Consider the following 24858-nt stretch of genomic DNA (forward strand, 5'->3'; position numbering starts at 1 on the left):
AGGAAGACAGAAACAAAATCTCCATGCACATTTGTTTCACTGGTGTTGCACATAATGGTAATGTTTTGAAAAGATCCATCCACAGAGGAAAACATATAGATTATCTGTTATATGTTTCTCGTCCCATTGATGAGCCATGTGTTTTCACTGACTGCTTCCTCTAAGGGTGTCTTATTTCTTTTAATTGTCTGAAATTATAGCATCGTAGTAATTAACTACACCATAGTAATTAACAAATCTCCTTGTGTTCTTGCACAGCTTGTTTCTAGCCCAATCATATGGGAGACTTTAAATGCTGGAGATGTTTGTGTATTGGGTTCCAGGCAATACCATTGTTTTGTGTTTCCTTAGGGTATCAGAAACACTATTTTGTCAAGGGAAAGTACTTATATATAAATATGCTCTGACACACATGATTGGCTGGACAAGATGGTATGGAAGAGGGCATGAATAATTTTAAATTATTTTAAAACATGGACACGTGTAAGCCTATGACCAATATTTTAGCTAATGCAGTTAACACATAAGCCATTATCTTTTAATGAGGGGGACGCTCGGTTGCTCTCCATCTTGGCTTTTATATTGCCAAAAATGAGAAACACTTTCTATGGGGGATTCCTTAAATGATCAGTAAACACTTTTGATGAGGCCCAGAGCAGATGGCTGGCTGAAACTCACAGATGTGCTGCATTCAGTTTGTTTGCTCATTTTTTCCCCCACAAATCTGCGTTGCCTGGGTGATGCATTATAAGACGGCCAATTTGTGCTTCTGAAGCAGACTGTCTTTCTGCAGGATGGAGCAGGCGCATGCAGCTCAGTCCTGCCCGTCGTGTTTGGGGGGGGGGGGGGTAGGCGTGCTGAAGCCGGGGACCGGCTGGAAGCACCGGCTCTTCTCTGAATATGAAGCAGGGCTCCTGTTTAACAAACCAAATAACTGTACTTCATCTTGGGGGGAAAAAACTGCTTGGCTGTGCAGAGACGCTCCGCGGAAAAAAAACAGCTTCAAAAGCAAATCTTTAAATCTGGGTAGTACAAATGTTTTATTCAAAAGGGTGCCAAGAAAGACTCTGGTTGTTATGAATGTATTTGTTCTTACACTTCCTGTAAATGCTGTTTTTACACTTCCTGGAAGTGCGGTAACAAATGGGAGTGGTTGTATTCTGACAGACGGTTGGTTACGGAATACTAATACATAGACACATAGGTAATCCAGCCCTATGGCTCGCTGAGCTTACGTGTAGCATTTACCAAATAAGATGGTAAAAAAGTAATGGATGAAAATATCACTTCATTTTGCAAGCGGTCTGTTCGGCCCATTGCTTAAGGATGAAGTTTGAACAACAATGTCACAAAAACTATATGTTAAAGCTGATTCTAGGGCAGTTGATCTCCTGTCACACCCGCTCCCAGTCAGCCAGCTCAGCCACACCCAGTTCAACCCGCTCAGCCAGCTCAGCCACGCCCAGTTCAGCCTAGCTCAACCACACCCACTCAAGCACACCTGTGATCCATTCCTGCAATCAAGCCCTGCCTTTATAAGGACTCAGTTTCAGTTGCCTCATTGTGAGGTATTGTTTCTCAGATTCATTACCAAGCCTGCTCTCTGCCATTTGACTGTGTTGCTTCTGTGTTTTGGCCTCTCGCCTGTTTTTGGACCTTGCTTGTGTGTGTTTTGGATTCTGGCTTGGTGTGCTTCTGATTCCTGTAGCCGACCTGTTTTGTCCCCGACCACGTTCTCGGATTCTGTCATTAAAACCCCGTAAACGCATCTGGATCCCAGTCTGTTTCATTACATCCCCACAGCATTGCTGACTGATGAAGAGCGGCATCAAAACCATCTTTATCTTTACTCGCCACCCAGATTCCTCCATCCAGTTATGTACTGTAGATGACATGCAAACATGCATATGCCTGCATACACACACACACACACACACACAGGATAGTATAATTCTTCTATTACTACTACTAATCAGTCATAATTACTCTCAATAAGTACATAAGTCAACTAGCAGATCTGATTATTCCATCAGTATGGAGCTCAGTGTCAGTGTCTTGAGACACCCATAGATAAACTTGATGTGTGTTTCTGTCCTGAATCTTAAAATTAAGGGGATGAAGGGGGAGACAGCGGGCACCACTTGAGCTTCAAAAAATCGACTAATTTATTAGTAAAAGACCTGACAGCTGTAAGAGGCAGCACTAACGAGTGATAGGCACCCAGCTGCAACCATTATTAATTCATTAATTGCATAAATCCAATGCCTGGAGAGAACAGGTGCATCCGCTAGCGTAACAGTGTTGTCATCATTGGATCATGGAGACCCGTGTCCACCCACAATTTCAAATACAGGGTCATTCTGCTTCCCTCCGACAGCAGAAATTAGATGATTCCAGACGGTTGATCGAAAACCCGAAATGACACAACGTCTCACAATTCATGGTGTTCATACGCAACCCGGTCCACAGAACAAGAGGTAGTGCAATACGTTTGAACGATCACTTCCTGTCTGAAATTGTGTATAATGTTTTCACAGCTGAATAGGGGCAATGAGATGGCGTGGGGGGCATGCCAGTCTTCGAGCTTTCTCTGATTATAGAGATGAAAGCACGTGGGCTCTCCTGGGATCCATCGCCAATTATCTCCTTTGCATTATTCAGAACATGATACATGTTTGGTGTGTTTAACCCCTGGCCCCCGAAGAATATATACCGGGCTTTAGCGGTCATAAAATTTTAATGTCCGTTTAAATGAAAAAAAAAAAAGAAAACAGCGTTTTAGTCGGAGTAGGTTTTCTGTGCTGGAAGACATTGTGGTAACGAATCCAAGCGGCGCTTCCATGTAGAGTATCCCGACATGCTGAGAGGCGCTGTCGGCTCAATATGTACCGCGGTTAATAGATTTCTCACCCAGCGGCAGCTCTGAAACGCTGTCCGAGCGGAGATAAACCCACCCCCGTGAAACTCCTGCGTGAAATCTGGCTCCTTCCAGAGGGTTGTCTGTGGACCACGTCCACTGAACAGGCTGGTCACCACAGATTAAAGTTTCAATTCAGTGAAATCCCCACATCTGTTAGAAAATAATGTTCACGACGCCTAAGACTAATGCATAGGCTATAATTACGATTCACCTTCTGTTATACTATACAATATATCGACTATTGGGAAAACCAGGAAAAAAAACAGCATATGGATTGCAAATACCAGTGTTCTGTTCATGTGTAACCAAACGATAATTTCAATGCAGAAAAACACAGTACACGCCCACACCACATACTGTAAATCAATGCGAACAGAATATGCTATATGAAGAAGCTATTTACATCTAATATAGCCCGTAATGAAAAATGGAAATGACATTTGGGTTTGTGTTGTCCTCCAAACCTTCCCATATGCAGCCAATGTGTGGGAGCTTTAATTAGCTGTAAGGACGGAGAGGCACGCAGCATCGCTTTCAGACGATAGAGTCACGCCTCTTCTACATGTAAGGATTTAAGATGTAAGTCTGTAGGCTTGAGGATTGTTGAAGGGATGGGGTCTTTGTAACGTTTGCGTGGCCGCGGTTACATTTGCGCTGCGCTAATCCTGCTAATTCCTCCCTGGTGGTAAGTGCAGGTGCTGAGGATTTACAGGGCTGAACAAGCAGAACACAGTGTGCGCGTGTGTGTGTGTGTGTGAGCGTGCGTGCTGTTATGTGTGTGTATGTGCGTGCGTGCGTATGTGCCTGCGTGTATGTGTATGTGTGTGTTTGTGTTGCCGGGTAACCCATGTTACTCGCTCTTTCGACCTCTCTATCTTTTCTCCTGTTCTCACACTCTGAACTCAGTATTCAGTTTTGAAATAAAACTGAACTGGTTAATCTCGCATTTTGAAACAGAAGGTTTCAAAGGATTCCTATAAGCACGATTTAAATTGTATTCAGCCTGCTGAACTCGTCGTGTAGTATTTCAGCACCGGACAGCTCCCCTGCCCCTAGCCAAAAGAGAGGAGGAGATCCAGTCCTTGCTTACGGTACAATGACTTCAGAGTACCGTAACAAGAACGCCACAAAGCGATACTCCCGCGTGATTTTATTTGCCCGTGAGCGTGTGTGTGTGTGTGTGTGCGTGTGTGTGTATGTGCGTGCGTGCGTGCTTGTTTGGCCTAAAACATCAAGCCACATCAAAGCTGTTTCAGATTTTATTTCATGTACACCCTCCCCGGAGAATGCTGCTCTGACTGGAGTTCTGTACTGAGTGATGTAAAAACGCAAAAGCGGACGGAAATGGATAATACTTTAAACCACAAAAGCATTTAGAAATTGTTCAAATCTAAGTTCTAAATGTTGTGTGGTTGTATGGATACTCTGAACAATTGTACAGTATTAATAACAAATGTTTTACAGTTGATTTTACAGAACAAGGCTGACTGTACCGGCGCAGTTTTGTGTGTGTGTGTGTGTGTGTGTGTGTGCATGTGCGTGTGAGTGTCTACCTAGTTGCGACGTTTGGTTGATTTGCAGAATCAACATCACATTCAAGTTTAAATATTAAGGGTGTAGTTAAATAGCGCAATTACCCTTTGAGGCACAGCGCTTAATCCGGGATTCCAGCACACAACCCCCTCAGAGACATTGCTAACAACTAATCAAGATGTAGGACTGTCTGCACAGAAGGTTCTGTCGTTGCATTTTGACTTAAAGTTCCTCCATATGGTGAACGATTTATGGACCGACCGGATGTCTGAATAAGTACTAGAAAACCATAGAGAGTGCGAAGTCCCCACACTGATAAACGGTCTCTGACCCTCACCTTACAAGTCTTAAATCATTATCAATGCTTTAGAGATCCGCTTATGTGTGCGTGATTTCGGACAGAATATGGGCAGGCGTAGTACGCAGGTAAGAGCAGGAGCACTAAAAATGTCATCAAGGCTGTGATCATTTCTCCGTAAATGTTTATATCTTTAAGAATTCGTTTACCTCTAACATTTTCACCCATGCCTTACGTTCCATTTATCGTGATTTAATATCCAGAGAAACGCAAAATGACACATTTGCTTTCGTTAATCGGCAAAACCAATTATATCTATAATTTTTTTGACCGGACCCCCATTTTTTGCTTATTCATTTCATTGGTACTTGAGCCTTACTACAGTATATGCATATGAATTCATCCTAACAATTATTTGAGCGTGATCAGCCCGCCTGTTCCACACCCGGCGCATTCCGATTGAAAGCGAATTACCGGTTACATGATGTAGTAACACTTACACAATTTTCAGTTCTCTGGATGAGATGTTTGGAGATTCTGTGCTATGGAGTCGATGACATGTGAGGTCCTCAGGGGAAAAGTGAAAATAAAATTCATTTCAGAAGGGGACACCAGCTGATACAAATGATGTGGAATTTCTTTATTACAAAGATGATTAACGTCTGATAGACTTTAATACTCACAGATTGGCCGCACCCACTCAGTTACATCACTGACTTAAAGTGTGATAATAGCATGTAGACCTAGGGATTTTTAGTCTTGAGTCTCTGATCTTGCAAATTCAAATTATGCGCATGTTACCACATTACATCACCTTGCGAGTGCCATTTTTGATGTTTAAAACGAAACACTAGGTGGCAACAATGATGAACCATGAGAGAGGAAAAATAAATTGCGTCAAGGGAAAGCGCGCGTGATCGTTCGTGGCATTTTTTTTTTGTACATTAGAAAGAGGAGCGGTAGCTGACACAGCCGCAGTATCACAAAGAGGGGCTGGAGGAGTCATTCTGCGCGGGGGAGAAACTCAACTGCATCTTCAAAGACTCATCATTTTCACCTCATTACATCGTTGCGACTGGTCCACCAGATGCCCGGCAACTTAGGTGCTTGGAAGACGGTGTGTCTCGGCAGGAAAAGATGGGCTGCAGCACTGCGCAGGGAGCAGTTTTGGGTACAAGGGCGCTAGCCCCCTCCCAAATTACCCGGACACTAGATGGCAACCATATTTGGGGTAGAGCCAGAGGACAGGTGTCTAGGAAGTGACGTCACTAACCCCGGAAGCCGGAGGTGGGAGCTTCAGAGAGCAAGATGGCAGCGAAATCTGATGGTCTGGGGGTCGTCACCGGTTTCGCCCAACTGCACAACCTGGACGAAACGGTGGGGAACTGCGAGGAGGATCCCGGGGAGGGCAGCTCATTTCACATCTGTCACTGCTGCAACACCTCGTCGTGTTACTGGGGCTGTCGGAGCGCCTGTCTGCGTTATCTCCTGGGGAAGGGGAAAGAAGCCAGGCGGCCGCCGCAGGAGGAGCGTCTCTGGCTGGACTGTCTATGGATCGTCCTGGCGCTGTTGGTTTTCTTTTGGGACGTGGGCACGGACCTGTGGCTAGCCGTTGACTACTACTCCAAACGGGACTACCTTTGGTTCGGGCTGACTCTGTTCTTTGTGCTTGTCCCGTCGGTGCTGGTCCAGATCCTGAGCTTCAGGTGGTTCGTGCAGGATTACACCGGGGGAGGGCTGGGGGCGGTGGAGGGACTCAGTAGTCGGAGAGCCGGGTTGAGTGCCGGCATCCACGGGAGAGACAGGTGCTGTCAGATATCAGTGTGGGTCTGGCAGTCAGTCATACACATTCTGCAGATGGGACAAGTATGGAGGTAAGTATTGCTGGGATTTTCCAAAATTCTGAACTGCAGACCTGCGCCCCCCCCCCCCCCCCCCTCCCTCTCCTGTCCAACCCTCCACTCTCCCCCATCCCCCCTTCCTCGCCTGTCTCTCCTCTTCACCTGAAGTAACCTGGCGCATACATGAGGACACACGCCAAAGTTGCCTGTGCTTCTGTGTGACTCAGAGCAGTTAATGCTTTATCCGTTTTTGCCTTACTCTGTGCACCCCTGCTTCTTGCGAGGGGGGCTGCTGTTTGGTGTCTGCGCTGGTGTTGACTCAGCCAGTGGGTAATAGCTATAGCTACGTGAGCCGAGAAGGAGACCGATCTCTGCGAAAAATGAGCCCATTTCAGAGCTATTATATTTGTTCATCGTCCATTCATAATAAAGTTGTCTTAAACTTTGCTAGATGTTGCAATAGCAGGGAGAAAGACATGCGTGTGTTCGTCTAGCGTAGGAGCATCAGTCTCAGAGTGGTTGTATGGTGCGCTGCGTATGCAGTGCATGTAAGGACTCGGCGCCTCGTTTCGCTCCTGCATGACATTACTCAACCCAGCGAACTGCAGCCAGACAGGGCATTGTTTTGATCCACACTTAGTCATACGAGAACGAAATCGGTCGTTGAGGTGCGGCGTTGTGGAAATGTTTACCAACCTTGGCATTTTTGATCATTTCCCGACGTTCCTTTGACGCTTTTAAATAATTCTAAGTGGTGAAAAAGTGCATGTCTGCTCAATGTCTGCCAGCGCGTAATATGTGTACATCGATGTGACAAGCTGTGGCTGGTACTGCAGCTTAGCAAATGCGTGCTACCGCTACCACCTGGCTGAATTCTGGCGTAACCAAAGGGACACGGTGTTCAGTCGGCACACTGTAAGAGGAGCATTAACGCTTCGCGTCTGTTTTTGGAGCGCATAATCAATATTTGATCATTAATTTAACTGGATGACCTTTCTTTTTGTGTGTGGGGGGATGACTTTTTTTGTATTTCACAGCGTACAAAAGATCTGCCAATAACCATTTAGCAGTGCTTTGCCAAAATGCAATGTCTGCAGTGTGTGCGTGTATGTGTGTTTGTGTGTGTGCGTAGACTGGACCCTTAATCCATCTTTGCATTCGACAGCTGTGTCCCTGTCTCGCCAGTCAGGATTGCTTTTTAAATGCTGTTCGATATTATTTGCACTTAATTGTGATTAATTCGGCAGCTCATGTCTAGATAGCTCTTCCAGGATTACCCATCTGTTGGCATTTAAAGGGTGAAACGATAGTCTGAAAATTGCTCTACCCATCTGAAAATATGGTTCAGCCCTTTTTCACTGTCAGGATGGTAGGTGGGACTCTACAATAGTCACCAGCGGGGGTGGGGGTGGGGGCGGGGGTGCGGAGTGAAGCCACAGTGGTGTGGCTGTCATTTTACACAGTTGTGGCACCATCTGCCCGTGTCTGGGACCAGAACTTGTGTTCACAGCCCTTGCCCTGGCCAACACAGAAGCTGCGTCTCATGATGTCATCGTATGGCATGTCCTCAACTTGTTGTCAGTGTTGGATTTCAACGCACTGGTAATTTGTGCCTATACAACCCCCACCCACGCACACCTACACACACACACACACACACACACACACACACATGCACGCACACAGCTTTACTTTGACTCTTTTATGAGCAGCTGGGGTCCCTTTCTCCTTTCTGTTATATCTCTGAAAAGTATTACACCTGTCCCTTTTATCTTTTTTTCAGTCCCTCACTTAAAGCTGGGGGGATGGGGGGGGGGCATGGTGGTAGAATTTAAGTGTGGCCAGGTTTGGTTTTCCTCAGGTCGGTGGGATGAATTATTCAGGCCCTGAGATTGGGCATGTCGTGTGGACAAAACGGTGAAGGGAGATGGCATCAGTGCTGTCACTCCCAGGCCCTGAGGAAGGATCTCGGTCTATCTGCTCATCTCCCTCCCTTTCATTGTCAGCGGCTGCTGTACTGCCTGCAGGCAGGGCCAGATGGATGGGCTTTCTCAGTAGCCCGGGTTCATGCTCTCAAGTGCATTATGGGTATTAAAAATGTTTATTTATACACCGTGTGTCTGATTTAGGTGGAAAGGTGTCATAGCTGCAAGCTGAAAATATCTGTACTTCCACGGTGGCGGCTGGGTTCATGTATGTGCTGACAGTGGTGGTCGTAGTGTTGTGATGTTGCAATTCAACCCCTTCAGAAAAGAGGGCTGCTATCAGATAGTCAAGTAGCTCTTTACGCGGTGCTGTTTGCATTACACTGCACCAGAACACTTCATAAGATGTGAGAGAGAGGATATATAGCCTGTCAGAAATTAAGCCAATCTAACACACCATTGCACTTAAAGTCTGTGTTACATTTGGTAACATTAAATGCTCTGTTAAGGTCTTTGACCTTGAGTATATGGAAGGTTTATGTGTGTAATTAAATGGAGTATGTTCTAGTTAGCATCTTGTTGAGCTGGTTGGTCTATTGGTTCATATGTAGTAATGGCAGACAGACTAAATCTAGGAAATTAGTAATTGACACAACATTAAAACATTACCATGACACAATGTGTACCAAGAGAAAACCCTTCTGAGATTTATGAACTTCTGATCAGTTTCTGTAAAGGCTAGCATCTATATCTCCAAATGCCTATCTCTGTCTCACACACTTCTGTGTATCTCTCTGTGTGTCTTCTTCTTCTTCTTCTCTCTATCTTTATCTCCAAGATACCTTACCTGCTTTCTCAGTGCCCCTCGGGCTGTGGTGAACCAATGGCCATGTCTGTCCCTCATGTGATCATTTTCCATCAGTCATTTCACACACACACACACACACACACACACACACACACACACACACAGATATAACCAATGGTGCTGTTTGACACTACAGCGCTGTGAAATCAGTAGGCTATGCCATGAAAACAGGTGCTCTTTTCTCTGGTTTGTTTGCTGCTGGAACTGTCCAGTGCTGAAATGCAACATGACCAGGTCTAATGAGGGCACTCGAGTGAAATCAGAACAGCTCTCTCACGTTGCTGATGTCCTGTATGTTTCAAAATGTGAAGCGCAGCTGAATGTTTCATTGATATGCAGAAGAATGCAAATCGGAATGCAAAGTTGTGAGTGTGGAACAGCCAGCGTTGCAGGGAGACTTGAACAGCTTGCTAACGCTCAGCGCTTTGCTTCCACACGGCCCCTTACGTGGTCCAGCATGTGTTAACATGCGTATTCTCTCACAGCTATGCCATGTTTTCAGTGTGAAAAATATTTCTTTAGAGACATAAAATGGAATAAGTACTGTGCAGTAGCTGAGGATGCGGATCCTCAACAATAGAGATTGTATATACTTTTAGCCACTGATGACTCCATACAAAACTTTGCTCTGCAAAATTAATTCCAGTATTATCAGTAAAACTAATCTGTTTAATGATTGGTGAATACCCAATAATTGTGATGTAATTAGGGAATCCATTAATTAATGAATATGGACTGGCATTACACACAGATGAACTATTGGGTTGTTTATACCACACACTCCATTGAGAACACGTAATCCGTTACTATCATGAGTTTATGTAAAACACTGAAAACAGATGTATAATTTTGTCCTAGTGTTAATTTGTGGCCAAGAATTATGCAATTTTACTAGGTTCAGGTTCATTTATTGAAGAAATAACTGATTTTTTACATAAAATTAGCTATAAAAAATAAAAATGTAACCACTCACAGACTTGATGACATGAAATTATAATCTGCTGTAATCATAATGCAAAGCCTTGTAACTTCCTAGGTATTTATATGAGATATTGTAAATCTGTTGTCTGGTTTATGATTTAATCCAATATAAAATCAGGCTTAGAGCACTGTTACAGAGGGAATCAGCTTGGCTTTGCATCAGCCTGATAATCCTGCACTGGTAAATGCCAATATAAACTGTGACACAGTCAGCAAAGGCTGGTGTGGTTTGGCCTGGAGCTTACCTTTGCCAACAGTCTTAGGAGCAAGGAAATACAGCATTGCGATCAGGAGACAAATCTTAAAAGCCAAAGTCACAATCTGTATGTGAGGCTATGTTCAAATAGCTTTCTCAGCCCAAACTCCAGACCGAGAAAAAATACCAAAACAATTGTGTGTGGGTTTTCCCAGTGGAACACGCTGTTTATTTTCGAAAGAGAAATGCGTTTACCGGGTTTGGTGACTTCACAGCGAATTATTTGTAAGTAAGGAAATTTTTTTGAAAATATGACAGAAATGATCATCTGGTATAATCTGGCACCATATGCTTAATCGGCTCTTACTGGCTGAACAGGCAAAGTAAGAGAAGAGAAAGAATATGAAATTCGAAAGCAGTGGGGTACTCTCAGCACCATTGCAGCTTGGGGCCCCTAATTGTTTTTGCTTGGCAGAAACTGTTATCCAGGGCATTTTAACATGCCGTGCAGTTTTACATCAAACGCTGTCTCTGACCCATTTATCCACATGGAATTAAACAGCAGCTACAGAGATGAGTACAAAGGCGGTGATTGACCTGGGATGTCAGCCCACAACAGCTAGGTCCAGAGTCTAGATCCACAGCCCCTGAGGAAAAAGTAACCCTGATATCTGATATTATTTGATATTTTTATTTATGAAAACTTTTCAAGAGGTTGGCCATTTGAATGAATTAATGTTTTATGATTGTAGATTTATAATGCTATAATGACTTACCTCCACACTTTTGTTCTACAGCAGGTTTCCATCAAAAGCTGTGTCTCTGGGTCTTAAAATTGACATGGCAAGGGGCAGCGTGCAGAAAACGAAATGGGCTGTGCATTTTTTTTTTTTTTAAATGCATTTTTTAAAAAATAAACCCAAACCCCGTCAGGTTGACCTGAGCCGGGTCCCAGCGGGCCGTCCGCTTTCATAAATCAATTTGTAGATTAACTCTGATAACAGGGAGTGTGCTTCCTTTCAGCCAGCTCACCGGGAAAGGCACCAATTACCCGACAAAGAAGCGTGTCGAGCCATAGGAGATAGCACTGTTTAGCAGAGGTCCTGCTTATTTATTCCCTCCTCAGGAGGGGCGGGGGGAGAGTAACCGGGAGCATGTGGCTAGTGGTTCTTCAGTTGATCGCTTACTTCACCAGCTCCCCCCGTTGACCTCAATCACAGATTCACTGGGTAAGAGTTAGGTGGGTGGGTGGGGGATGGGGGGATGGGGGGGATGGGGGTGGTGATGATGATGCTCAATTAAACCGCCCTGGGCAGTTTTTTTCCCTGGGTCGGGAATGCAGTTTAATGAATCCTGGGGCTATTGGGGGCTGTGGATTTCAATCCCATCTTTAAGAGATTATTTATTCTGCCCGAATAACTCCACCCTCCCTGCTCTCCCTACCCCCCACCCTTCCATTCCCCCACAAACCCCCGCCCCTCCATGCTCTTACTACAGCTCAGCTGCAGCGTCAGTCTGGAGCCCCAGGTGGAAAATCTCCCCGCTCCGTTCAGACCTCGGGGAGGAAAGGAGAGCAAATTGAGGCCTGGTTCTGTGGGCGTGGGGAGAGCCTGTCCGTTACTCCGTCCCGTTTCCCCTCCCCGTTCTCCCTCTCCCCCTCTGCTCGTTAAACTCATCATGTGCTCTCAGCACAGAAAGCCATACTTGACCTCCATTTCTGTCAGGGAAACTGGAGCATCTGCCTGCCCATTATTACTGGGTTATTTCTCTGTCCAGCTGGTATTCCTGTGACAGATAAAAATAAAAAAAATAAAAAAACGGTTTTCAGGCCTGCATGTCCCCAAACCTCCTCGCGGCTCATTTTGAGCAGGTTGAAAACCGGCCCTTTTTTCATTTCTTTTTTTTTCTGTCCGGCCCTCTCTCTGTTGTAATTAAACCTCTCTGTCCAAATCAATGTGTAATTAAGGATCTTGGTGCAGCGAGTGCACGGGGGGCCTTCAGAGGGAACAGCCAGAAGGTTTGCATGTGTGCAGATGTTTCGTGCACCTTCTCGGGGAATAAATGTATGTACGTTTGAGGGCTCCAGAGACTTGTATTTTGACACAATGCTACTGGGACGGAGGGCAGAGGGACGGGAAGCACACGCCGGCATAACTCCCAGCGGGCTTTGCGTCCGCACTGCCTCGGCAAATCAGGGACTGTGGCGTGTCAGGAGCCACGGCGCCGGCCTCGGAGGGACGTCACGCTCTACGTGGGCCGCGCTGAGAGCCAGCCTCTGACCCCTCGTCCCCATGGACCCACACAGGCCTCTCACCCGGAAAATAGCTCCTTAGAACAGGGACCCTGACAGGTTCATCGTCAGACACACAGCTAAACTCAAACCCTCGTTCTTTTCAGTAGGGAAGGAACCAGACTTTTTATGACTTGCATGGACAGACGCAGAGTGGTAAACTCGTGCATGAGCCCGTTCAGCTACAGAGACTCAGCTCTTTTCAAAGCTGTAGATGATTGTCAGTTGACCCCCCCTCCCCCGTCCCCATCCTGTGCGTGTGTTGAATCTCCCACTGTGTCTTTCCCACTTTGCCTCCTGCTGCGGGGTTTGCTGTTACTTCTATCCCCGGAGACTGAGGTGGGGCCTTCAGGGCCGAGGCCGCGAGTGCACTCACAGACCCTGGCGGAAAGCCGCGCATCTCGTGGTAACCGACTGCAGGCGGCTCGACCCACGCAGACACGAGAGCGGCGGCGCTGGAGTCGCGCACGTGGGCGGGTGGGCGGGTGGAGTGGCCCCCGTTAGGCCGCAGGAGACTCGCGCGGCCCCGTCTGGGCTGCACGGGGGCGGTGGCGGCAGCGGCCGCTCTCAGAACCCAGGATTCTACCGGTTATTGTCCCTCCACTGTTCGAACCCGAGCAAATGGGAGGAAGGCCACTCTTTCCGCGAGAGGTTCAGGTTCAGGTGTGAGGACTTGAATCTTGAAGCAGGCGTCACCTTTGGTTCCTGAGGAAGGAATCACTGCTTCAGCGGAGGAGCGCTGGAGTGTGGGGTGAACATGCTGTTGCGCTTTTCCGCTCGCCTATGTACATACCTTCACCTGGCCTCAGTAAACTGCTTTTAGGACACGGACAGGGGTTGAGCACTGCACCCTGACTTGTCTTTATCAAAGATTAATCACCCGCTTGTTTAATTACCTTGTGAAGTCGTGTGAATTAATGATGGATCAGAGCTAATCAAAGTGCAAGCAGGGCACCCTAACATCACAAAATGAACCACTTCCTAATTGTGCTACTCTGTGCTTGAGGCTGTCAGTATCATGTAGCCATTTTTTCACCTGTTGCCTTCTGTATTATAACATATGGTGGAAATTTTGTCATCCATATGATTACAGAAACAATGTGTTATGTATTTTCTCCTAAACAATTCCTAAACAATCATATTCTACACTGGTATTTAAAGCCAGAGAACTAAACCCACAGGAGAATGCTGTAGGCCTTATGAGTGTCTCAATTCACATACCTACTGAATATCTGTAAAATAAAAGTCCAACAACGGGCATATTTATGCATAGATATGGCCCTTAAAATAAAAAAGTATTGGCACATTTTTAAACTCCTGCGAGACGTTGAGGCGCTGGCGTTTTAGTGATTTTTATCTGGCTGATAAACTGCAGTGGTGGAGCGGTGTCACCTCGGCTCCAGGCTGTGAGAGTGGAGCTGAGGACACGGGGTGGTGATCAATAGTAATCCGCCGCAGGAGTGTGGGACGTGGTGACAGAGCCCTGACGAGGAGCTGGCTGCCTCCGCGGCCCCTCCTCCTCCTCCTCCTCCTCTTCCTCCTCCTCCCACGGGGTCTGCAGTGGCATGCGTGCGCGCTGTGTGATGGAACCCCAGCCCTTCTGTATGCACCTGAGCAGCACCATGAGGGTGTGTGGTCAAACCCTAACCTCCTCCTTGCATCAGAGCCACAACCTCAGGATGTGTGATCAAACCCTAACCTTTTCTCTGAATCAGAACAGAACCCTCAGGTTATGGGATTGAAACCTCATCCTCTACCTGCATCAAAGCAGCACCCTAAGGACGTATGATTGAAATCTGATCCTCCACCTGTTAGACCAGCACTCTCAGATTGTGCTTGCCCCTCACACCACTCATCACTGGTGGCACACCAGTGAAAGACTGCCCCCTGCTGGCCAACCAACAGCTGAGAGAGAGAACCACTTCCAGCAGCCCACCTGGTTTTCCCAGGAAGTCTTCCATCTCCCAAGTACTAAGTCCAGCCCTGCCATAAAAAGCTCCACCCATCATCTGAATAGAAATGGAAATGACATCAAATGGCCACACTCCTGTTTCGCCCTGCATTTGCATGGTGTGTTGAAATGGTCCACAACACAGCAGTGTTGTGTAGTGGTAAGGAACACAGCTTGTACTCCAAAGACTACCACAGCATTGGGGCACCCTTGGGCAAGGTCCTTCACCTGAATTGCTTCAGTAAATATCCATCTATATTAAATGGATATCATGTAAAAATGTTAAGTGTTGTAAATTGCTCTCCATCTGCTAAGCAACTGTCACGTAGTGTAATGGTTGATTCAAGCATTTTGGCAGTGAGGGTCCTTTTTACTTCATCCTGTAGCTTTTATCCAGAATGTAGAACCCAATCAGGCTGTGCCTGCTAAGAGCGTAAGTGTTACCTGTGCTCAGGTGCTTGCTAGAGGTGGTCGCTAGAGGTTTTACCTGCGCTCAGGTGCTCGCATCGTTAGAACAACTTCATCAGACAGGGGAGCCCTTTTCCCCTCCGCGCCGCTTTACTGCCATTTGCTCCGGCGGCCCCGTCTCCGCGGCAGAGCAGCGGAGCTGAGCGGGACGCATGCTGTGCCGCTGTGCATTAAGACAGCAAGCCGTTTCATCTGACAGCACGGCCTGGACTGCCATCGTCCTGCGACTCCCGCACGGACTCGCGCTATAGAGCTGTCACGTCCGAGCTGTCCCGCCGCGTGACGGCCGCTCCCGCTCCCCTCTCAGCGCTCCGGAGAGCGTGTCTTTTGGGCCGCCCACGGAACTAGAAGGGCAGAGTGACATGATGACTCTTTACCGGGAGGTTGCTGGGTCAAATCCCAGGTGAGGCGTTGCTGTTTTTCCCCGCTCGGGCGAGCTACCTGCCTCTGAAAACATCCGGATCATCATTTCAGCCTGTGCGTGTCAGCTTGGATAGGAGCTTGTAGTAAAGCAGATGAGTGATGTAAAGCCTCCTAGTAAACCTGCAGATGTACTTTGACACCTGCTGCAGCCCACATCTTTTTTCCCCGAATGCTGCAGCAGCAGGTTTGGATCACTGTTATTCTGATATTGTTTTAGTAAGCAGTGTAGGCACGGCTTTACTACTGAGGCGGCAATGACAAGGTTATGCAAGGGAGTGACATAAAAAAAATATATTTCCATATACACAACACATGCATACACGCACACACATGCATATGCACATGCAAACTCCCTCTCATTCATTTACTGACTCACTTAAGGATGGCGGAGGTGTTATCAGTGCCAGCTTATCGTACAGTATTCAGCTAGCAAATGAAACCATCTTTATGACTGGCCTGCAGAAATGCCATATCTTTTATCCTCTTTTACAAGTCACATGAATGGCAAACTGGACATTGGACCATATGGTCGTGGGCTACAGTTCCAGCTAGAGTTGCTTCACAAGAAATGCTTGACTAAATATTCAGCAGGATAAATGGACTCTGACATATACATATAATCTCGCAGAGTCCATATATACGGTGGCGGAATATTTAGTGAAGCATTTCTCCTGTGTACATCACCCTGGAAAACGACATCTGGTATGGTAATTAATTATATACCTTATTGTAGCAGTTCACCCCAGTAAGATACACGGACTATATATAGCGTGTTTCCTTTACAGCTGTGCTTCTGTTCCATACCCTCTGAGGCACAGAGTGTTCGACGCAGCTGTGCTCCTTTGTAAGCAGGCTCTGAGGACGCAGAGGGGGGGAAGGGGGGGGGGTGAATTTCAGCAGGGTAGGGCCGTGAACCCAGAGGCTGTTGGAACAAAGAGGATGAGGGGAGGGAGGTTTCCGGGATCTGTAGCCGGGCGGCTCTGCACAGCTTGGGGGGTGGTGGGAGGGAGGGGGTTTGGTGGGGTATTGGGAGGGGGTTGAGCGGGGCAATTAGGTGCCCGCCGTGATGGAGCGGCATTGGCAGGTGGGGCGCAGGGGTGCAGGCGGCGCTGGCAGGCGGCTGTGGAAAATCGCTCCCTGTCATCCCCACTTAGGCTCTCCCCGTATGCACATATGCTGCCCTTGGCAAGCACATTCCTGATGAAGCCCCCCCTCCCCCCCCCCTTTGAGGACATGGACAGATTTGGGAAGGGGGGACTGGGAACGCGGGGTAGGGATAAGCCTCTCCTCTCTCTAACTCCACTCCACTCACGCCTGAGTCTGCGCTTAGTAAGAGGCTCGCCATATTTCAAACCGTCCGCGTTTGATAAGTGGGCTCACAGCTCAGATGTACAATATATCTGCCAGTAAACTGGCCACAGATTCTCACAGCCCCTCTCGGCTCTTTCAGCCTGCAGCGCTGCCATACCCCTCTGATTGTCTGTTTCAAACCAGGAAGCTCTTTCGTTCCACGTCCTCCCGGCATGCAGGGAAGTGTAGTCTAGTGTGGGTGGACAGGTCAAAACCAGCATCCTTCAAGGGACAATTAACCTGCCGCACAAGGTGAAATGTACAGCGCTAAGAGCTTTAAGAAACAGCCAGAGATGCTGAAAGTGGGTGGCGAGCCCATAGAATATTGAAAGGAACATCTGGTCCCTGAGCTTTTGATATTCATTTAATTCTCCTTGCCCTCATCAGAGCTCCGAGGAGCAAACAAAGGAAGCGTCTGGTTTTGGGGGGGGGGTTTGCATTAACACAAAACGCGAGGCAGCCCCTTCGTAACCTTGACCCTATACCTCTGAAGTGAAATGAAGAGGTCATTTACTGGCAAACCCCCACCTACAGTAAAGAGGAAATCTCAGACTGTGCTCGCCTTTGGCAATTAACGGTACAGTATGTTCTTCACACAGACATCTGACAGCAAAGGCAAATTCACACCATTTTAATGGTGCCCTTTGATGAGAGGGGGAAGTGCACTTTCTCTTGTCATCCCTTTTCAACCGAAAACCACTCCCCAAACTTTCCCAAGTGCATTGTGGGTAAATGAATTCACTTGAAGCCAGAGAAGCTTTTTTTGGAGTTTTCTGTGGAGCATCCCAAGATTAGCGGGGTGTTTAATCACGGAGCCTTTGTGCAGCTTAACATTTATCTGCAAGCCAGGAAAAAATACCACAGCAAAATCCTCTCACAGAAACAGGGAAAGGCCCGGGGAATTCAGAACAAAACAGCTTTGTAACGTTTTCACTTGGATGCGTTTTTATCAGTGCCTGTGGAAAAGCTCCAGTAAGACAACATGCTTCATACACAGTCTCTAAACTGTAGAATCCCTGACTATTGCAATTAGTGCTTCCAAAACATTTTTTTCCCATTTGGTGTGTGATTTTATTGGTACAACAGAAATTTTTTCATACTTTCAGGAAAACACCATGTGTTCTTTGACTGTTTTGTGAAACCACTAATAATTTCTATGGAATTAAGCAAGCAATTGAGTAATCTAGTTCACTCACAGACATGTAGTGAGCAACCTACGAAGCATCATAATGAAGGATCTGATCAGATTGTGTCAGGATCAGGATCATCTCACTCCTGCAAGTGCAATCCTCACTCTCTCTGGTTCCTTCTGCAAGCACACCTTGTAGTCTCTCTGCTTCCTACAGCAAGTACAACACTCAGCCTCTCTGCTTCATCCTGCAAGTACAACCTGCAGTTTCTCTGCTTCCTTTAGCAAGTACAACTCACAGTCTCTCTGTTTCCTACAGCAGGTATACAATCCTCAATCTCTCTGCTTCCTCTTAAAAGCACAACCTGCAGTTTCTCTGCTTCCTCCAGCAAGTACACAATCCTCGATCTCTCTGCTTCCTCCTGAAAGTACAACCTGCAGTTTCTCTGCTTCCTCCAGCAAGTGCAACCCTCAATCCCTCTCCTCTCTCTCACTAGTACAATCCCCAGACTCTCTGGTCCCTCCTGCTTGTGCAGTCGTCAGTCTCTCGTCAGAAGCCGTCCTGGTGTGCCTTTACAGGTCTATTCACATGCAGAATTCATACAGCACAGTGATGACAATCTGTTTGATTTCTCTCTCTGTCAGTCTCTCTCCTCTGTGGCAAACCAGGGCAGAGATGGACAGACTCAGATGCAGTCATTTATAGGGAGGGAATTGTCAGGTGAGATGTATCTGAAGGGACATACATTTCCTCTCCAGTTGGGGAAGAAAATAGTGAGATATTGTGATTGTTATGCAAGTAATAGTTTTCAGGCATGCAGAACAGAAAATAACACTTATATTGCATCTGCTTAACAGATGCTGTAAATCCACTCTTATACAGCAGCAGTGTCCCATTGGCAACCTTTGGGTTACAAGTCCCATTAATTACCACTATACTACTGCAAACCACCACCTTGTCTGTCAGCTACTTTCAGTGGAAAAAGTTTCTTTGTGTGTGATAGTTTTGGAGTAAAGCTAGTTAATGTGTGTTTTAATCTTTGATCTCTTTTAATGAGCTTTTAAAAGAAGGTCTCTTCTAATTTTTTGTAACATGGTTTTATTAAATAGTGATCAAGAAAGCAACTATGAAAAAAATTGACACTTCAGTGACTGCAGGGCACTTTGTAATGGGAGTACATACTGTGTATCAGCCTGTACTGAATCACTCGCCTGAGAAGCCTTTAATGTGAGAGAGCGTTTTGTGGTAAAAAAAAAAAAAATAATAAAAATGGTGGACCCAGTGTTGCAGCTTGTGTCCGTTACATTACCAACAGCCCAGTTCAAGCAATAAATGCATGCCTTAGAGATTCACACTGAACACAGCTATGTTTTCACTGGTTTTGATATACGTTGTCAGATATATTTCATGTGGTGAATGAAAAATGTATTATTTTACACTTGACTGATTCAGTGGTTCTTCAGATAAAATGGATATTACATGTTCTCTACTTAAGGCTGCCACTTTTCCTGACAAAATTGATGAATAATTTTTCTGTTTGGTTAGACTTGCATCCTTTTTTGTTGACCATAGATAACCATGGTTACAGGCTGGACTAAGCACAAAAATATGGCCCAGATTAGTCATTAGCCAGTCATTAGCCAGCAGCCTTTCCAGATGCTTGTCAGTGGTTGTTTCACAGTTAATTTTTAAATTACACCGAAACTACAGCTTTGCAGTTTTTGTACATGGCTGTTTATTGCTTAATTAGGTAAATTGTTGCAGAAAATTGCTCGCACGTTGTTGTAAATAGTGGTCCTGTGTAGCTTGGGGTGGTGGTGGTCCGCCCAGGGTTCGAGCTGTGCGGAACTCGCCAGGCCGCCTTGGTGATCCTGTGCCAGCACTGACCTACTTTCAGTGCACTGCCCTGCAGTGTACACTCTCTGATACCACTTTAGTGCCCTACAACAGTGCTCTCTCCAGTGCAGCCAAGTGCATTAATCTGTGCCAGTAGCTGTCTTTCTCTTACTCTGTCTTCTCTCTCTCTCTTTATTTCTCTCTCTCTCTCTCTCTCTCTCTCTCCCTCCCTCTCTCTCTTTGCATGGCTCTCCTGCTCTCTCTCACTCTTCCACTGTCCCCCCCGTTACTCACTTGTTCTGTCTTAACATTCCCTCCCTCTCGCTTTCCATCTCTCTCTCGTCTCTCTCACTCTCTCTATCTCTCTTCCAGCATAAAGGCTTATTCAAAGCTGCTCTTTCATAATTTTTGCCAACCCCCCACTGTTACAGAGAGAAACTGAGGTAACTGCAAGGTTTCAGCAAATCATTATCAGACACCAGGAGAAAGGGAATCATTTTTATTCCTAATTGGTGACCCAGTGTGACCCCTGACCTCTGCCTCTGTGAGGTTTGAGCAACAATCCATGAGCCAGTCCAAGCTGGGCACACTTCAGAGAATCCAGACAGAGTGTGCTTTGGGTTCCGCTGTAAACACAGACAGAAATCTGATTGCTTCTCTCATGACAGAAGCAGTGTGCTGCAGTTTTGAGGTGCAATAAGAACTGCTGTAGGACTGCTTGGTAAAATGTCCGCAATATATGTCAGGTACAGCAGTTTGGAGATTCGTTTGCAGGGGTTCAGTATACTGTTGATCCTTGAAGGAGGGAAAAAAAAAACACTTGTGATGTTGGAATTCCTCGGCATCCATCTCTCAGTTCAGGTCTCTTCCGCAGACCCGTATCATCCAGGCGTTTGTGTAGAAGCGGCTCCGCAGGACTGTGATGTCAGGCCGGGGAGATGAAGTCCAGCGGTTCTGGCTGGCTGTCTGCACTGAAGCAGATAAAAACCCGTGTGCGCGAGCGAGCGCTCAGGATAGCACACGCTACGCCACCGCAGCTGAGGACAGACTGTTCCCAAGTCAGCCGGTGCACCGTCCTTCCATTGCAGAGCTCAAACGCTCAGGATGCTTCATTGTGTCTCTGAATCAGAATATAATTCACATGCAAATCACACGAGAACACTGTCTGTTTCTTGGCTGAGATATTTCTGTGTGAAATGCCTGCACATATACAGTATCACTGAGTTTTAAGCATTTGCAGAAACTTCACAGAATGATAATTGAATGATCAGGTAGTAAATGAACTGTGTACAACTTATCCATGCTGTACCACTGGGGGTGGTTCAGGAAATATTTGTAGGAATCTCATGTACAGCCATTAGTCTTTTTTACACAGAAAAATGTCGGTTTGTTTCATAATGTGGAAAAAAGAGTTATATTGTGTAAAGAGAGCCAATGCCTTGCCCTGCTCACCCCCTGATCAGTTTTCACTTCAGCACCTCTGACAAGAGGCCAGCTGGAACCACTGACCCACTGACACTGAGTCTGCTGTATGTCTCTGTCCTCTCACTCTCTCTCTCACACACACACTTTCTCTCGCTTTCTCTATCTCTTTCTCTCACACTTTCTCTCTCTTTTTTCTCTCTCACACACTTTCTCTCTCTCTCTCTCTCTCTCTCTCTCACACACACACACTTTCTCTCTCTCTCTCTCCCTCTCTTTCCCTCTTTCTCTCTCTCTCTCTCTCTCTCTTTCTCTCTCACACACTCTCTCTCTCTCTCTCTCACACACACACACACACACACACACACTTTCTCTTACTCTCTCCCTCTCTCTCTTTCTCTCTCTCTCTCTCTCCCTCTCTCTCTCTCTCTTTTTTTCCTCTCCATTCCTCGACACACCCGCCGCACACAGCTGTCGCCGCACGTGCTCACACGCACCCTTAAGTACCTCCGTCCCTCTCTCCCTCCCTCTTTCCACCCTCCCCCTCTCCCTGTAGGAGGTCCCCAGCTGTTCAGCTGCCAAGAGCACCCCCCGCAGTCCCATGCTGGGAATCACACCCTCGTTCTCTCACTCCCGCTGAGCTCCGGAGCCACAATGGCTCTCTCTTTCCTACTCCTTCTCAGGTTCAGTTTAAGAACATGATGAAATCCTCTGAAAGGCTTTGTTGAAGCAACTTCTGTGCTTTCCCTGTCAATTTGTATGAATTTATCATTACATTACATTACATTCACTTAGCAGACGCTATTATCCAGAGCGACTTCCAGCACAAAGGAACAGAATTGTATCCATTCAAGTTGAATGAGCAACAGTGTCAGGCCAGGCCAACAACACTCACAGACCAGTGGGTGTGAGCATAACAGCATTCAAGCCCTACCACAAGTTAACTTGTGAAACTTGACTAGGCAACGGAAGCCAGGTACACTACAATACATCAATTACTATGTATGTTGCAGTGTATGTTTTTTTTCTGTATGTTCATCTTTCACTATGAGCTGTATGTTCTGTATGTTGTTTTTGAGCCACTGAGTACACCAGCAGCACAGAACGCCAGTCGTTTGTTGTTAATGCTTAGCAAGCGTTAACATAACGTTACTTCAATGAGAATAACAGCTGTAGGCTTTAAAATGAGGGTAATGAAAGCCTCACATCTGGATGAATACCGTGGCTATAATTTTGCGCTGGAAAATCTCCAAGGCAACAAACATCTTAGCATTAATCATATTCATCTGCTCTTATCATTAATCAAGAACACTGTCCACCAGGCAAATGAGGAAAGCGTTGCTTGTCAGAGTGCTGATTCAGTCTAACATTATGTGGGCTGTGATACGTCCTGCCTCTCTCATAGCGGTGTTGTCATGAACAATGCTGGGGATGTGTCATAAAAATGCTGTCAGTTGTAAGTACTTTTTTAACTCCTTTTGTCATAACACACATCCTGTCTCATTTTCCGTTTGGTCATTCTGCGGCTTTTGTTCAATATAGGTATTGGTACATCCCTGGGATGCTGTCATGTGATTTTGAGCTGGTATTCCTTTTCATCTTTCAAATAGTATGTATTTCCTGTTCTTCCCTCCTCTTTGCTGATAGAATCAGTTTATCTTTAAGTCTGTCAGTTCAACACCTTTTGGATCACACATTGTATCGTACGTCAGTCAAGCAATAAGCCTGTTTCTTACACTACCTGGTTGCTCCACTCTCTGTCTCCCTCTCTCTTTCGCAATCTGTCTCTCTTCCCTCTCTTTGCCTTCCTTTCTAAGGTCTCTTTCTTTTTCTACCTCCTTCTCACATTGTCTTTTTCTCTTTCTTTCTCTCGCTCTCTCATTTTTCTTCTCTATGCTTGGTCCCGGCACGTTGTGGGAGGTGATGACAGTTGTATTAGCGGTCGATTGCAGGGCTATGCTCTTTCAGGTCCGCTGAGACTGAGCACAGAGACAGAGAGGGAGAGCAGAGCAGAAATTCGGTCAACAGAGAGTCAGGCCTAACCGCCTGCTGATGGAGTCTTAGTGCGTTCTGAACTAAAAGGCCTGCTGATGAAGTCTCAGTGTGTCCTGGTTGAAAAGGCCTGCTGATGAAGTCTCAGTGTGTTCTGGGCTCAAAGCCTGCTGATGGAGTCTCAATGTGTTCTGGGCTCAAAGGCCTGCTGATGGAGTCTCAGTGTGTTCTGGGCTCAAAGGCCTGCTGATGGAGTCTCAATGTGTTCTGGGCTCAAAGGCCTGTTGATGGAGTCTCAGTGTGTTCTGGGCTCAAAGGCCTGCTGATGGAGTCTCAATGTGTTCTGGGCTCAAAGGCCTGTTGATGGAGTTTCAGCGTATTCTGGTCTCAAAGCCTGCTGATGGAGTTTAAGTGTGTTCTGGGCCCAAAGGTCTGCTGATGGAGTTTCAGTGTGTGGGAGAAATGTTTTCTTTGGAATCACAATTCTTAATGCACAAAACCTGAGCTGCAAATCGCCTCACAAGAAATGACAGCAGCAGGATACTCTGAGTGGACTGTGTAAAATTGATGTTTTAGTTCCTGTGAAAAGCCGTTTTTATATGGCCCTTTTGGACTTGTGGAACCACCAGCAGCTGCGTCATTCAGCCCGGTATGAGGGCTCCCCAGAATTTTCCCTCCTCCTGCGGTGAGAACCGCTGCGTTTATGTTTCATATTAAGATATCTCTTCCTGTTTGTTTTCACACTTTCCTCGCACCTGTTGACACAGTGGTTTGGGAATAAGTGCAAGGCAATGGCGGGCGCTTAATAGAAAAGCCGGAGCTCTTTTCATATTTCTCTGTGTTCGTATTTTACTCCTTCAAACACATGCAGACTGTGAGTAACAGCTCTGTAGGGAGGAGTCTGAGCCAAAAAGGAGCCGAGAGAAGGGAAGCAGCTTGTTACGGAGCGTGTGTACTCTTGGTGTTTATTCATTTATAAGCCGTTTTTTTGTGCCCCTGCTCCGAGACAGTAGGTTTCCCTTACGGTTCCAGTGTTTTGTTCATGTATAAGCAACATTTGATGAATAATTAAGATGTCTTCTAGCAGCAGATGATATCATTTTGCAGTTTGTGCCAGTGCAAGGACCAGATTTTTTTTGCTCCATTTCACTAACACATGCTGTGCGGTTCACGGCCAGGGCTGGGACAGAGGCCCATGCCAGTAGGTCAGTGAACCCAGATGCCTGGCACTGCAAGCTGCTTAACCCTTTCATCACCAGGACATAGCGCTCCTCTGTGTACAAATGTAGTCCTTTTTTGTGTCTCCATATTACCTATTGGAGATAAATAATTGGTGCATCATTTTGTAATCCTTTTGTAACAAATCTCTCCTTACCACTATGCTACACTGCCGCCCTATCAAACTACCCTGCCACAATGTCATTTGAGGATGTA

The 24858-nt window shown here is 46.3% G+C and overlaps 1 protein-coding gene across 1 annotated transcript in view; it reads left to right on the forward strand.

Moving 5' to 3' along the window:
• Positions 1 to 6059: 6059 nt before the first annotated feature.
• The window catches only part of xkr6b (XK, Kell blood group complex subunit-related family, member 6b), a 58085-nt gene continuing 39286 nt past the window's right edge, over positions 6060 to 24858 (forward strand). Inside the window, exon 1 of the mRNA XM_036550453.1 lies at positions 6060 to 6625. Coding sequence (XP_036406346.1) covers positions 6060 to 6625 — 566 coding nt within the window. The remainder of the gene's footprint in view (positions 6626 to 24858) is intronic.

Source organism: Megalops cyprinoides, chromosome 17, assembly GCF_013368585.1.
Source record: "Megalops cyprinoides isolate fMegCyp1 chromosome 17, fMegCyp1.pri, whole genome shotgun sequence".
In the NCBI taxonomy this organism is placed as follows: Eukaryota; Metazoa; Chordata; class Actinopteri; order Elopiformes; family Megalopidae; genus Megalops; species Megalops cyprinoides.